Below are 14,851 nucleotides of genomic sequence, written 5' to 3'. Positions count from 1 at the left end.
TGAGTTCCAGTTGCAGTTTTTGTTGTCGTGAAGGATCCGATTTCACTCTTGGAGTGAAGTAGTTTGCATAACTCTGTCTGTGGCCCGCGTCCTCCCCAAAGATGTTTTGGTTGTGGCTGCAGAATGAGTCCTGATAATGATCTAGAAGTCGAGCCAAAAAATACAGAATGAGAAGAAAAAAAATCTGAATGAATTGGTGTCAAATTAATATTTTAGTAATCTACATTCAATGCTTGATTTACCCATTTAAAATACAGACCTTAAAGGTCCAGTGTGTAACACTCAGGAGGGTTTATTGGCAGACATACCTATAAAGATGGCTTTTTTAAAGTGTATTATTGGTTTAAACTTTAAAGTGATAAAAATACATCGTATTAGTATTAAAATCTAGGTTTTAAATCATTTGAAATTCAGCAACACTCTCTGCTCTGAAACACTGGGGGGCGTGACGCACACACTCATGCTGTGTTAGGAAATATTAGGCATCTTTAGGTTTTTATCAGTAAATTAATAGGACAGTGTTCAGGGTTCAGAATTAAGACATCTTCATCATGTCGTGCTCATTAGCTTGGTGGTACCAGAGCATCCACTGCTGCCTGGTGGTCTCAGTTAATTATTCTAATAACTTGTGGCATGTTCCAAAGTGTTTTACACTCAGTCATACCACACACTTTTCACATATGACGATGTGTGCACCTCGGCCCTTTGAGGCAAACATGACCCTCCGCAATTAACCCTCCCCGGATTAACCCACCGGTCTCTCAGCTGCTGCTTCTCTTGTGTCATATGTCATCACCCTCTGCTGCTTCTCCTGGTTCACTTTCTCTGCCTTTGTTCACTTTGCAGCCGGAGCCTGAAGCTGACTTCCTGTAAGGCCGCGCTTCACAGAGACTTCCTTGTGGCGAAGCAGGAGAATCCACCTTCCTCACACTGGAAGCTGGAGGATGAAAACAAACATGCCTCTAAGATCTTCCATTCCCGTGATACTTCTTGCGATGTGTTGCCTCGCAGCTGCAGGTAAGTTTCTCCCACAGTGCATCTTGAAGGTGTAGGTCAGATTATTTCAAGCGCTGTTGTTTTGGACATAAGGGAAAAAATATACACTACTGTTCAAAAGTTTACTTTTCACTTTTATTCCTCAAAAGAGTTGCAAAACGAATAAAAAATATAGTCAAGACATTGACAACATGAGAAATAATGCTTTTTATTTAGAATAATAATTTTGCTTTCGTCAAAGAACCAGCAAAACTGTATTAATTGCACAAATGTTTTAAAGGGTTTTCTTATCATCTAAGCAGCTAGAATAGTCGTTTACCACATTAACAATGTATATGCTGTAAATGCTTTTTCTTCAAAAATAAGGACATTTCTCAGTGACCCCAAACTTTTGAATGGTAGTGTATATTTTTGGCCACAAAAATAGGCTCGCCTTAAAATATGTTCTCGTGTTTACGATGTCTTTAAAATCAGTTTTCTGACTTGAAATTGTAGCTTGTTTCGCTTTGTTAAACCATTAACTCCTTGCACCAAAGTCCATAGAGGAAATCAGTGATTTTACATCATGGCACACAGAAGAGGTTGATCCACTGTGTGCCTTATACCAACCTGAGTCGTGCCGATTAGTGTTAGAGCTCTCTCATGTAAATTAGTGTCAGTATCTAATACGACCACACTTCAAAAACAACACAGTGATCACACACTGTATGAAAGTCTATTTCTGTCTTTAAAAAGTAAAAAAAAAAGATAATCTCCATGGTTGTACCCTTTCAAATAACCCTGACGTCGCACTGAGGCAGTCACAACTTTTTTTTTCTTCCCCACTCTTTTTGCACTTCTTGTCAGAGTTGTGAGTAAGGGGGGAGTTTCACATCTGAAAAAGTGCTGACAAGTTCAGTCTCTGAACACAAGCACTCAGCAGGCCAACACCTCCGTGTCTCACGTTCAGCCAAATACTCAGTGATTTACAATCTTTAAACTGGCAAGAGAATACAAACAAGTAAACGGCGAGAGAGAGAGTTGAATACAGGGTGGCTATGTCATAACAACTCCTGTAAGGCTCTGAATGTTGTCACGGCCAAACTTGTGATCCTTATCTCGCTGATGAGGAATACTCTACAGTGCTGCGCCTCTTGTGCATGACCTTTTTATAGTCCAGTAATTCTCGTCAGTGTGAGCAATGGTTTCTTAAGGCGTTGTGGCGCCTCTGTGTTATTAGTATTCTTTAGATTGCTCTAATTGTTTCTGACTGCACATGTACAATGACTGGAATAGATGATTTAAAGCTGGGGTAGGCAACATGTGGAATTAGTCTCTATATACTCACACACAAACAGCAATTAGTGATAGTTAATAAACCCATCTTTATAACACAGCAGTCGTGAACACACACGTCAGCCCAGTTCCTTTCCTCTTTGCATAACATGACTGAAGAAAGTTTGCACCACTTAAGAAGTTGAACCACTTTAGTGTCAGGAAAGTGAAGTAGCAGACCCACAATGCACAGCGATTTCGGGCCGACTGTTCAGCAATAATTTCATGAAAACCTTTCAACATAAGGTACCTGAAGTGATCTGTATTTACTTCACCCCGTGGAGTGGGAGTGAAATATGGTTTTTGGTGGCCCTGTGACTCTGTTTGTTTGTGCTTCCGCACTTGCCAGTATGACCAACAGAGGCCGCCAGAGGCTTGTTGGCGTGAATGGGGTGAAGTCTGCCATCTCCGATTGCCATGTTTGATCTGTAGTGATCTGAATTTCCAAAAAAATTGGTCAAAGAAAACACATATTTATTAGAGATGCATCGAAAATTCAGTGACCGAAACATATCGGCCGAAACAGGATGTTGTTATGACGCATGCAAAAGCCATATGTATGCAGTAACATCGGAATCTCCTGTACATGGAATTCATGGAAGCGTTTTAGATTCAGTAAAACTGCACATAGTCTAAAAAGTGGATTGCACAATGGCAACCATTCGGGGTTCACGCTTGGGCCACAAAAGTAAACAAATATGGCGTGATTTGCAAAAAGATAATGATTTTGTTTATTTTCTTTTTCTCATTGCAAGGAAACAAAACATTGCCTTTGTGTTTTTGGTTAGAAGTTTTTGGTTAGGAATTGTCAATGCTCTAACTTTGGCATTGGCTTCCAAATGTAACAGTGGTTTTTGTTGCTCGGTAATGTGACCAAAATATAAAAATAACCAAACTTAGTCCCCTACGCTTTGATGAGAAATCAGCCAAGTTGGTATGACTGTGGCTCGAACCACAGGGAGAATTTTGGCACATTCCTTTTGGCGTTTTCCACATTGTGAAAGGTCCTGTTTTAGAGGGACTGGCTTTGAATTTGAATTTACTCCTGCTCTAATCTGCAAAACCCCATGTTGTTGTTCTGCGGTAGCACAGGAATAATTACTCAGCAGGAGCCACGCTACATAACTAACAAAAAAAAAACACACACTGTGTTTTGCATTTTTCACGCTCTCAGTCCGTATCCTGTCAGAGTTATTATTCCAAAAGTTCTTCCCAATTCTCTGGAGGTTTGGACCACACTCCAGAGAGCTGACTTTTACTCAAACAATAGCCATGTGGTCAGCTTGTTGCTGTGGGCAGAGCAAACATCATTTCTCCTACAATGCCAGGATCTCCTGCACAATGAAGTCACGTATGAAGTTTTCCCCTGAATTCTTCCTCAAATGGTAAGACGCATTGTTGTAGCGTGTCACAAGGGACAGGTATTTACTGTTAGACAAGCGGATGCCCTTTCCTCCAAAGTACAGTGGCACAGCGGCTTAAAGGCATATCTCCCTTATCCAATGGGTTCATTTTTGACAATTTAAGATCATATTTTATTTACTTTTGGCCAGATTAGCAATGCATTTTCCACTTTGGTCAATCTTGGCCTCTCACTCTTTTACCCTTTCTATTTATCTCATCTCGCAGCATCTGTGTAAACAGTCACATCTGCCCCTTAAAACTCGTCAGTGGAGCTCTTACGTAATGTTTACATTAGTCCACAATGAGTCTTCTCTCAGCGTAACGCAACGAGGATCTGGGCCTCGCATAGCTCTTAAAGAAGTCAGAGGTGGATGTCAAGGTGTAGCACCTTGACATCCATATTTCAAGCCTCTGCTCCACTTTTTTCTGGGTTTTATAACCTTTTTCCTCCCGTCCCATGTCCTTGCTCCCATTTTGTGGTCGTCTCTCCTCAACTCGCCAGATTGGGTGTTTTATGACGGACACAGCAGATTGTAGACCTTCAGGGGCAGATTGTGGGTCTCCCAGAAGCTGACTGCCAGATATTAATTTGAGGCACTTGGCAGGAAAAGCTCCGGCAGGATGTTTGGATGTATGGGAGGCACACCGTCGGGCTGGTCGCTGACTGATGTACTTTCACCTTCTTTGACAGAATTGTGTGCTTTTGTTTTAAAGGAACCTTGATGAATGACAAGGCAATCATGGATTTTTTAACAAGAAAGTGTTTATTCACACCCAGGCCAAATGATTACTGTGTTTTTGGGGTGGATTTACCCTAAGCCTCAAACTAACCCTTGGGGCTGACCCTAAAGCCCAATTTATACTCCTGCATAAAGTGCTCTATGTTGGTTACGGAGACCCCTGTATGTCTCCATCTCGCCTGTGGGAGAGCCTCTACGTCGTCTCTGGCTGCAGAAATATTTGTGCCATCACTCCGTCAAGGGACAACGGTGACGGTAAGGGCTGCGATCGGTCCTCAGGAGCTGATCACCGCCGACAACGTCGCTGCCAAACTATAAATACGTCATATCTCTCTAATTTCTCACCTCAAATGATCTTAAAACTGCGTTCCGGGACACAGAAAATATTTATTTCAGGTGAGAAATGGCCACTGTTTCAATGTTATTCAGACAACAGTCTTTCGCCGCCATTGCTCACTGTAGCAAGAAGCACAACAACACTGCGTAGCGACCCCTACTGATCAGGCAGGAAATTGCAGTGCGTATCCGGCACCACGAAGGAGAACTATGAAGGCTCGAGGGGTCTCCGTGGTTACGCAGTTGGATAACGCAGTTGTAGAAGTAAAATGTGGCCTTAACCCTCGCCTTCCTACTGGTCAAAAAACAGTGGGGAAAGGCATGTCTAATTAATCACATGCTTTTAACGGCTTTGGATCTGATCAACATTGGATGGAATGCAAGAAAGCTAATGCCTTTGTTGTCTTGTTGACTTGTTTTGGGCATGATGCCGTTAGCATAGATGTTAGCCACGAATGTTTGTCGGGGGACCTTACCTTTTATTACAACATATGTTTTTTATCAGATCGCTGGGGGGGATCGACTGAAAGAGGGACTGACGTAAAAGATACAACTGAGTAAACTAATGGAATAATGTTATTACCTTCTTCTGGCACGTTAAGGTCACCCCGTGGTTCACTCATCCCAAATATTGTATTGTGAAAGAGGCTTTGCATTATGGTTTGAAACAAAAGCAATGGCTGGGGGAAAAAAAGTCAGAATTTGGACGATGCTCATAATCACAGTCCCTGTGTGTAACTTATGGATTTTTAAATATATACTTGCAGTAAACAACTTTCTTTCTGTCTGCATTTTTGTGTAAACTTGGCAGGCAAGAGCTCGCTACGCTGCCAAAAGTGGTTGCAATACTCTTCCCCCCCTCCTTCAGTTGAGCAAAAGGTCCGTGTCTATACCCACAATTCTTCCTCAGGCCCAGCAAAAGAGAGAGGGGGGGGGGGGGTGACTGCCAGAAAAACGTATTGTGCAACCAGTGTAATGTGAGAGGAGGAAGAACGAGGGGGAGGAGAGAGATGGAAAGAGAGGCAGGCACGGGCGTGGGTCGTCTGGTCCAAATCGACACACTCCACAGTCGCACAACGTGCCAAACCGACAAAGTCCCTTCCAGCAGGCGAAACCAGATGTTGCCCTGTGCTCCGAGAAAGAAGAGCTGGAGCAGGAGTGCAGAAGCCATGCACTGCAGAGGCATAGCGACGCTGGGTTGTTTACATAGCAACGGGAGCCCTGAGTGTGTCTAATTAGAGGTCTGCTCTCCCCATGATGATGCCTTTATCTTAACATCGCTGTCAGGCAGGAGGCAGCCATTCTGGGCCGATGAAAGTTTTCATCTCAAGCTTATTAAACGGAGGTCGCCCTTGTGTAAACCGCTTTAATTAAAAGCTGAGGATGGCTAACTTACACTGGGATAAGAAAATGGTTGACAAACTCAAAAAAGTGAAATGAGAGAGAGAATTAAGTTCATTCAACTGAATGAAATTGTCATACAAGTAGATTGAAGCGTGTGATCACGGAAGTTGTGTATATACAAGTGAGGCATTTATATTTACAATATAATTGTAGATAATGACTTAAAGCATACAGTTACTATATGTTTTTTGGTCGTTCACCTTTTGCTGGGCATGATATTTTAAAGCAGAATGCCACTAAAACCCCAAATATTACTTTTCTATACTTTGCCCTTCGTTTTCAGAATACTTCCCTTCCAAACAGCCTACACTCTTAGAAATAAAAGTGCAAAGTAAGGTTCTTCGGCTTGTCCTCATAGGAGAACCCTTTTTGGCTCCAGGTTCCACCTTTTTTTTTTTTTTTTTAATTAAAGGTTCCACCAAGAACCCTTTTAAAACCCTTTATTCAGCAAGGGGGTTTTAAAGGGTTCTCTGGATCAGAATGGTTCTTACTGGAACCATTAGTGATACCAAGAACCCAAGGCATTTGGTTCCAGGTAGAACCTCATCCCTTGTAGGACCGAGGACCCTTTTGGAACTCTTATTTCTACGAGTGTAGCATAGTCTGAATTTAAATGTCTATTTTTACATTTCATCAAAACTTTATGTGTTATAACAGATTTTATTCATTTTTCAACAATCAGGAAGTAAAATATGTTTTTTATCCCCATAGAGCACCACACACTGTTAACTTTTGTGTGCATTGGCGACTCACTGTCTGGATCTATGTTAACAGTGTACACAAAGGAGAAAGACATTACAACAATATTGTGTTGATGATGACTTGCAATGACGCGATTACTCACAGCAAGATATGCGTTAATGTTTAAAATGTACACATGCAAGTCTGTCTAAGCAGACAAGCACTGTATGGATGTGTAAATACAGACCATTCAGATTTAGAAAAATGTCCCAAAAAGGAGCTTTTGGCCTCCTGAGAACACGCTTTCCCTGATTTGGGGTTGTTTATTAATCAACAACCTGTGTTGGCCTCAAGGGTACGATACCAGGAAATAATAGTCAGGCAAAAAAAATCCATCCCACTGTGGCAGACAGGTCTCGTATTGTCCAGGCTCATCTTTTCATGTCGGCCTCCTCATGAGGAGGACGCTTACGCAAACCTGCAGAACCAAAGCGAATCCATCCCCCTTTCCGTTCTATCTCTGCACATTTCCAGTAAGCAGGCGTATAAATAATTTCACTCAGAGCCAGTAATGAGAGACAGCTGGGGTGATCGTGCCTTTTCCATTGTGTTCCACAGTGAAAAAAAAGAGAGAGGGAGAAAAGCCACTGGAGCTGGGGAGAGCTGGAGTAAAAGAGTTATGCAGTGTGACTTCATTGAAGAAAGTGAGAGTAATAGTAATAAAAAAAAAAACTGTACTCCCTCTGTGCAGCTGACCTTTCGAAGCAAGGGGAAAACAAAAACAAGCCAATGCAATTATATTTTACTGTCTGACGTGTGAGTTCACTAGAACCTGGAGTTCTTTAATTACTTGAATAAAGGTGCCAACAACAGGAGTTTGCCTTAAAAAACAGGCCTAATATGGGATGCTGAGCCAAGGCTTCCAGGTGGGTGTCGATCATCGAGGCCAGCCCCTCTTGAGGCCTCACCTTCCCTCTCTCAGTCTCGCTGAAAGGCCGCGTCCCTACTTTGGAGCTGTCCTTTGGAAAAACAGTCTGTCTGTCCAAAAACAGGGATGAGATTGGGCCTTTTTCCTCTGAGCTTGAGTATAGCGCTTGTTTTTCAGAGCAACAAATGTTATAGAGATGATAGTTGTGATTATTATAACTAAACCACTCTTTCTAGTAATGTATTTGTTGATCCAGGTACATAATTTCACAGTTTAGTGTATTTAGTATATTGAAATGTTGTGATAAAAACATTATCTACTGCCTCTTTGGGCAAACAATTTTAAAATTTTGCCATTTGCAATCAGTGTTGCAATCAGCTTATTGTACCAGGCTCCTCCCCCCTTTATAAACATCAGAGCTGTAGCTCCGTCAGTGTCAGATTTCATGACCAGACCAATCCCCCTGCACTGCTCCTTCCCTCAGCTCTCAGCCCACGTCTTGGCATTTTTCAAACTCAGGCATTGGGCTAGCTTCAGAAAATGAATTGCAGGTATTACCCTTTAAAGAGTAAAATATCCCTACCCTTATAAACCCTTAAAAATATGATCACACTTACGATTGAGTATTGTTTATTTGTTTTTGTTGCGATACTGGTGCTAAGCCAGTACTTTATCATTCATCATATCCTTATCTGAGTACCCTTAACACTATTTCTATTCGTAGTAGTTATTTATGTTTCTTTTAAGTTTCCGACCATCCTCTTGTCCATCTTTGGGAACTGCCGAGTTACGGACCTTGGTTGTACATACAGTGGTGTGGCATTTGACACTTTCATTCCTCATATTCTTTGCGCTCTCTTCCCTGAAGAGCTCGAGCTGTCCACTGGAATAGAACACCCCCTCCTTCCTCCGCTCCAGCCTGTGTGAAAACGCCACATGCCTTGCCCTTTCCCACCTTCCTGACTCCTTCACACTGGGCTCGCACACACTCTGGCACAAAGGCCCAGCATTGTTTCGCTGCGCGCTGTCTGTTGATGGCAACCTGCTGCTTTTCAGAGGCTCCCGATATCACATCTGAGTGATGATGTTTTTGCAGAAATTTCTCGCAGGAACAAAGGCGTCTTTCTGCGGCTGCTCTTTGATTGATATCAAGGGAAGAATGTGCTTGGCAGAAGGGATGTGGAGAAGCCATGCTGTAGCGACTGTGTGATGTGATGAGCTTTTAGGGTCAAATTTGTTCAGCTGTCGTCTGTCATTTTTACTGCCACGCTCAACAACTGCAGCGCTACCTGCTTGTTTGAACATCAGAAATGATACATGGTCGTCGAGAACCAAGCAGACAGTGTGCAAATATTGTGTTCACACTGAAATCAATGCAATATGTGATAGTTGTGCACACGTTTATCATAACATCAGAATCTCAAACTGTCCCATAACAAATACAAAGTCAGTGCAATGATGCAAATAGATTGATTTAATGTTAACAGCGCTGGTTGTTGCACAGCCTGTGTGCAAAATTTGAGTTGTTCACTCTAGTTGCTCGAGTCAAAAAGTTGAACTTGATGTCGTGAAAGCCTAATATATCAATGTTGTATCAAAGATGGAGGACAGTAGTTGTACGTGTGCAGTAACAAAACAACCTACAGTTTGCTTAGCATTTGCTTCAGATGCAAAGTCATTGTTGGGTTGATTTGTGCAAGAGTAATGCAAGTAAAAGTATAATTATTTAATGACCACAGTTTTTGCAATTAATGCAAATTTAAAAAAAATGACTTACTAAAACATGTTTTATTGCTGTGCATTGCGAAAGCACTATGAATACTTCTGGAGTGTTCCACAAGAGGGCACTCTACAGAACGCAGATCCTACAGGACAACCTAAATGCATTTTACAAATAAGAAACGTGGCAACACGAGTGGACGTTAGCTTGTTGTGACTTAGTCGATCACATGTCAGGACTTAAATCAACAACATGTGATAATGGCTGTACTGGCCCCCACACTGCCCCTACTGTTCATGTGAGTACTGCATCTTTCGGGACAAATCACGTCATTTCTGAAGGCGGGCACAACCAAAGTCTATGAATAGTTAAAAACTAGTTCATCTCCAAGGTCATAATAACGATGAAAACAATTTTTTCACTTTAAAAAATCCTTCATATTCTTTTAAAATGATTGTAATATTAGCAATTTGTTTTACTTGAATATAAATTATTAGATTTTTCAGCTTCTTAAATGTGAATGTTCTCCAACGAAACCAGATAAAAACAATATGAGGATGCCAGATCACAGAGCAACTGTTTTGACTATTTTCTGACATTTTATGAATCAAGAAAAATAAATTATTAACTAATTAATTGATGATATAAATAGTAATTGTGGCTTAATTCATAGTGTTGTGTGTGGCGCTACAACATGTTCTATAACCTCCATGCAGCTAGAGTCACTGGGCTCAAAGTGTCCTTCAGTAGAGATCATTCCCCGCCCTCTGCACCACTGTGAACTTTCATTACTCCTATATGAACGTTATTAAATTGCTTTGTGATGACAGGAGCTGGTGAGGCAGCACAATCTTACACACATTAAATGAAGCTGACATCAAGTGTGACAGGACAAGAGACACCAGGCTCTGCCTCCCTGCGTCTCCCACTGAGTCTTTGTGAGTGTACGAGTTCTCCAAACACCCACGAGCCTCTGTCAGAGACAGGGGGCTTTTGCTTGTGTCTGTGATCGATGAGTGATTTGCACTTGAATCATCAGGACAGACGTCGTTCTCCTCTGCCTTGTTTACTCAGGAGAGGCGTTTCTGCTCCTGTTAGCACTGCTAAGCACTACTGATTGATAAATATTCTTTGCTAAAGATCAATCTGCGGTGAAAAACTTCCCCCTAAACCACTCATAATGCAACTGTGCACTGACGGCGCCACTGCAGCATCTTAAAGTCTTTGTGTCATTAGCAGTCAAGCCTTCACTTGTTCTGGTTCCAGGTCAGGATGAGACTGTAATTCATTTGAATCTGATTATTTAAGAAGAACTCGTGTTTGGTATTTTTTTTGCACAACTAGTACTACTAACTCTAACCCGAGCGGGACTGGAAGTCAATATGAAAGCGCCTGTCATTAATATTAAGTGTTTATTTTCAGAATAAAAGCCCCTGTGTTGACACCATATGGTATTTCACGTATCAACGACGCTCAAATCGCTCCCTTATTGTTCTCCGGTCAGTCTGTGAAACATTGTTTCTTTGTGTACATATGTAAATTTTGAATTACCGCAATAAATCATTGTCTCGCGGCTTCAGTATTTCTATAATATTTGATGATCCTGATTGGATCAAGTGTTGTGGGATCACTTCTAGATATACTATCAGAACCTGAGACTGAGAGACTCACATCACTGAGCAAAGACTCGAGATCAGTGTTGACACAATACACAGCTATGTAACTCTAATTTTAGCGGAATTGTTTCATTGACATCGTCCTTAATGACCTGCGATGAGACTGAGCAATCAGCTACCTGCTGAAGGTAACATATCAGCTGATTCTGGAGCAGTTTCTGCGTTACACTGCGCTCCTTTTTGGATTGGATCATGGTTTCATAACCGCTATTGATAACATAGGTCCAGACAGCACATGTCAGCACCCTTCAGTAAAGACATCCAGTGGTAGCTCAGCCAGTAAAGTCTTTCTTTATATGCACACAATCTCAGTGTCTCCCAGCTGTCTCACTTTACACACAGTGGCTCTTGTGTTCCTCTGGGAATTAGCCCTGTCATCCACCTCATCAAAGGCTGCCAATTTACCGTATATGTTTGCCTTCAGAGGTAGAGAGGAATGTGCCCGTGCACTTCCATCATGTCTGCTTCCACGTGGCTTCATCTGCTGCTTGTAATTTGCCATGTATTTCTTTATTTTTTTTGACTAATGCTTGTGATTTATCATCAGGTGTCTACTGCCACGCAACAATAATCAGATTCACTATCACGAACATAAAAAAGATAGTAGTACTTGTACCTTGAATTCAGCACTGGTATCCAATGGCTGTTTACTGTGTTTGTAATATTAATTGTAGTATAAATTGGGGGGAAAAAGTCCAAACTTTCATTCCTGGCAAATGCATTTTGCAGCATTAGATCCGTAATAGCTAGTAGTGAACACACGATACATATGAATGTGTAGTAACAGTATAAAGCAGGGGTCTCAAACTCAAATGACCTGGGGGCCAATGAGGGGGCCTAGAGGACCCTAGAGAAAAAAAAAAGTTTAAAGGACCGAACTTTTCAATAGCAAGTGGGCAATACAAGATATGATAGATGATGATATTAGATAGAATTTCAAGTAAAAGTGCTGGTTTTGATATAAAAATGATGTATACTTCACAATAAAAACATATTTATGACGCACAAAAACAGAGAAATACATTTGGCAAATACTGACGAGGATGACCTTAATTAAAACAGCTTGAATATATGTAATTTAATGTCACACTTTAATATTATATATGATATATCAATATTGCTAGCAAATATATTATATTCCTATATTCTGTCTATACACTGTGCCTCAGCACAGCAGTGGTTTGACACCCCTGGTATAAAGTATAATTCAAAACCTTTGTTTTGCCCCACTCACCAAAAAAAGACAAGTTATGGCTCCTCGCCATTCATTTAGATAAGAGTCTTGTATAAATTAGTTATTATGAACTTGTTTTCCTTGTTTGTTTTGATTTGTTTGCTTCTGCTTTCTCCTGCATATTCATAATTGGACGTATTTTAAATAAAAAAGCATTTAAATAAAACATAATCCGTTGAAACTTCTGCCTGTCAACTGCTTTTTTCAGTTGTCTTGTATCCTGGAGTTTACGACTTCCCAAACAGAGTCGTTGCTCAACCTTGTCCTCCTTCCTTCATCCCATTCCAGGGTCTTCCTCTAATGCCTTCAATTTTACAGTCCGGAGATAAATCCTTTTCATGGGCAAGCCAGTGGAATGAACTTACTACTACCCTTATGAAAAGGCTTTGCTCACTTCCTGTAGTAGTGGCTCAAGGGTCATGGGCAAGTGGGCTGCGCTTTAATGTCAACAACTAGTTATTTTTTAGTCCAAAGCCCTTAGGAAAACAAAAAGTGGGCAGAATATTGCATTCCCTGAAGCAGTTTGCGTGGTTCACGGTTCATGGGAATCGTGCCCTGCAGTGAAAAAGGGGAAAGACCAGAGGATTTGTTTAATCCTGTGGTTCATATGGGAACAGGGATATCTGAGATAAGGAGCAGATATTTGAAACGAAGAGGCGGTTATGTTCTACTTTGTGTGTTTTGTAATTAAAGTGGCATTATTGTAGTCTTTGCATTATTGGAGACGTGCATTCAGAATGCATTAAGCGTCATTATTGCTCCTCCTTTTCATGTGACGGGGTTACAGTGCTGGTTTTTCGTGTTCATATTTCTCTCCACTGATGAAGCGTAATCAGCTGTTTGCTGCAGGACACTGGGAAACTTGACATGTGAGGATGTGTACGCGCACACGAGGGAAGGTTCTGTTTGTTTATCTACGGAAATGGCTTTGTGGGAATATCAGATTCGTCCCTAACTGGCACACACGGTGACATCACTTCCTGTACCCAAGATCTTGGCTGTGTTCCCTGAGTCAGGAAAAACAACAAGACTATTCTATGGAAAACAGCAGGGGACGACGTGACTCTTGATAAACACACCAAAGGGAGGATCCTGCAGTTACAGTAATCAGTTGATTTCTTTTTATACCGTGACTATTTTATGCTTTTGGAAATGGAAGAAGTGGTGGAAATTACATAAATATTAGTGCTTAACTTCCCAACAAAGTTTATTTAGTGTCCAGTGTACTCACACTGTTGAAATATATCAGCAGTGACTATTTATTCAGTCTCTTTTGTCTTTAATGTGGATTTACCGTGTTTACTCCGTCCTGACATTGCTCCAACACTATCACTGTCAGGCTGTTTAAAGTAGAATCATAAAAGAACATAGACAATATCTGTTTTTACACAGATTATAAGTACATTCCTCCAGCATGTGGTACAGATCTGGTCATTCTGTGTGAAACAGTTTGTGTATATTTGGGTGCTAATCGCCAAAAAGTCATACAAGAAGAAAATAAACACCGGGGGAAATGGGGAGAAAAAGAAATCAGTTAAAACATATCCTTATATTGTAAAATGAGTCACAGTGTCAGGAACTATTGATGCATACTACAACTACTGGACTGAACAATCAAATCCCAATTGGAAAACAATGGAATCAGCAAAATGCCAAGGTTGCTATTTAATTGTTGGATTTTAAATAGGATTTTTTTTAGAAGGAGTCCATTTTTGTTTCTTACCACCTTCACATGATGCACGTTACATGAAATTTCCTCGATATAGAAGTGCACATTTTTTGTCTTTGTTACAACATTATTTCTCAACTGTAAATATGTCAGTAGTGGAAATTAAGCACACTTTTCTCCACAAACATCCAACATTTATCCACCTTTTAAACGTTAAGGCTTCCTATTATTCAAAGGAACCAACATACAAATTTTGATCTCCGTTTTTCTTCAGATTCGTCATGTGCCCCCCCCCACTCCCCACTACAGTTCTTGCCCCATTGTGACGTTTTTGTGACTATTATTTCCACCAAAGAAGCCAAAAAACTTTGAATCACTCCTATATTTATCAGGCTTTCTGTAACTTTTCATCTACGCCGCATAACGGATAATTGTCCAATGTAATGCGAGACGTGAGCTAAGTGCGATTACGCGAGATTTCATCGGAAAACAAAGGCTTGAATCGGCGAATTTTGATCACATTTAGCAAAGTTGTCGGTGAGTACGGGAGGAAAAAATAGGGCGTCCTGCCTAAAAGTAGGGAGCATCTACTTTCTTATTATTTTCAGTACAGGGCGCTCAGATGCTATGCTAGCTAAAAGCCTGTGTCTGAAATGAAAAACGGTGAAAGAAAAGGTTAAACCTGGGTTTTTCCAATCTGCGTTGCAGAATGAGAAAACTAAAAATATACCTTTTAATATTGAATATCC

The 14,851-nt window shown here is 41.0% G+C and overlaps 1 protein-coding gene across 1 annotated transcript in view; it reads left to right on the top strand.

Annotated features, from left to right (window-relative positions):
• Nucleotides 1-956: 956 nt before the first annotated feature.
• tgfbr3 (transforming growth factor, beta receptor III) overlaps nucleotides 957-14,851 on the top strand; it is a gene marked incomplete at its 5' end in the record, with an annotated part of 71,247 nt that continues 57,352 nt past the window's right edge. Inside the window, one exon of the mRNA XM_083888261.1 lies at nucleotides 957-1,017. Coding sequence (XP_083744387.1) covers nucleotides 957-1,017 — 61 coding nt within the window. The remainder of the gene's footprint in view (nucleotides 1,018-14,851) is intronic.

This window comes from Microchirus variegatus (genome assembly GCF_963457635.1).
Source record: "Microchirus variegatus genome assembly, chromosome: 4".
Classification (NCBI taxonomy): Eukaryota; Metazoa; Chordata; class Actinopteri; order Pleuronectiformes; family Soleidae; genus Microchirus; species Microchirus variegatus.
The sequence above is the reverse complement of the archived record's forward strand: the minus strand, read 5'-3'. Positions and strand labels throughout refer to the sequence as shown.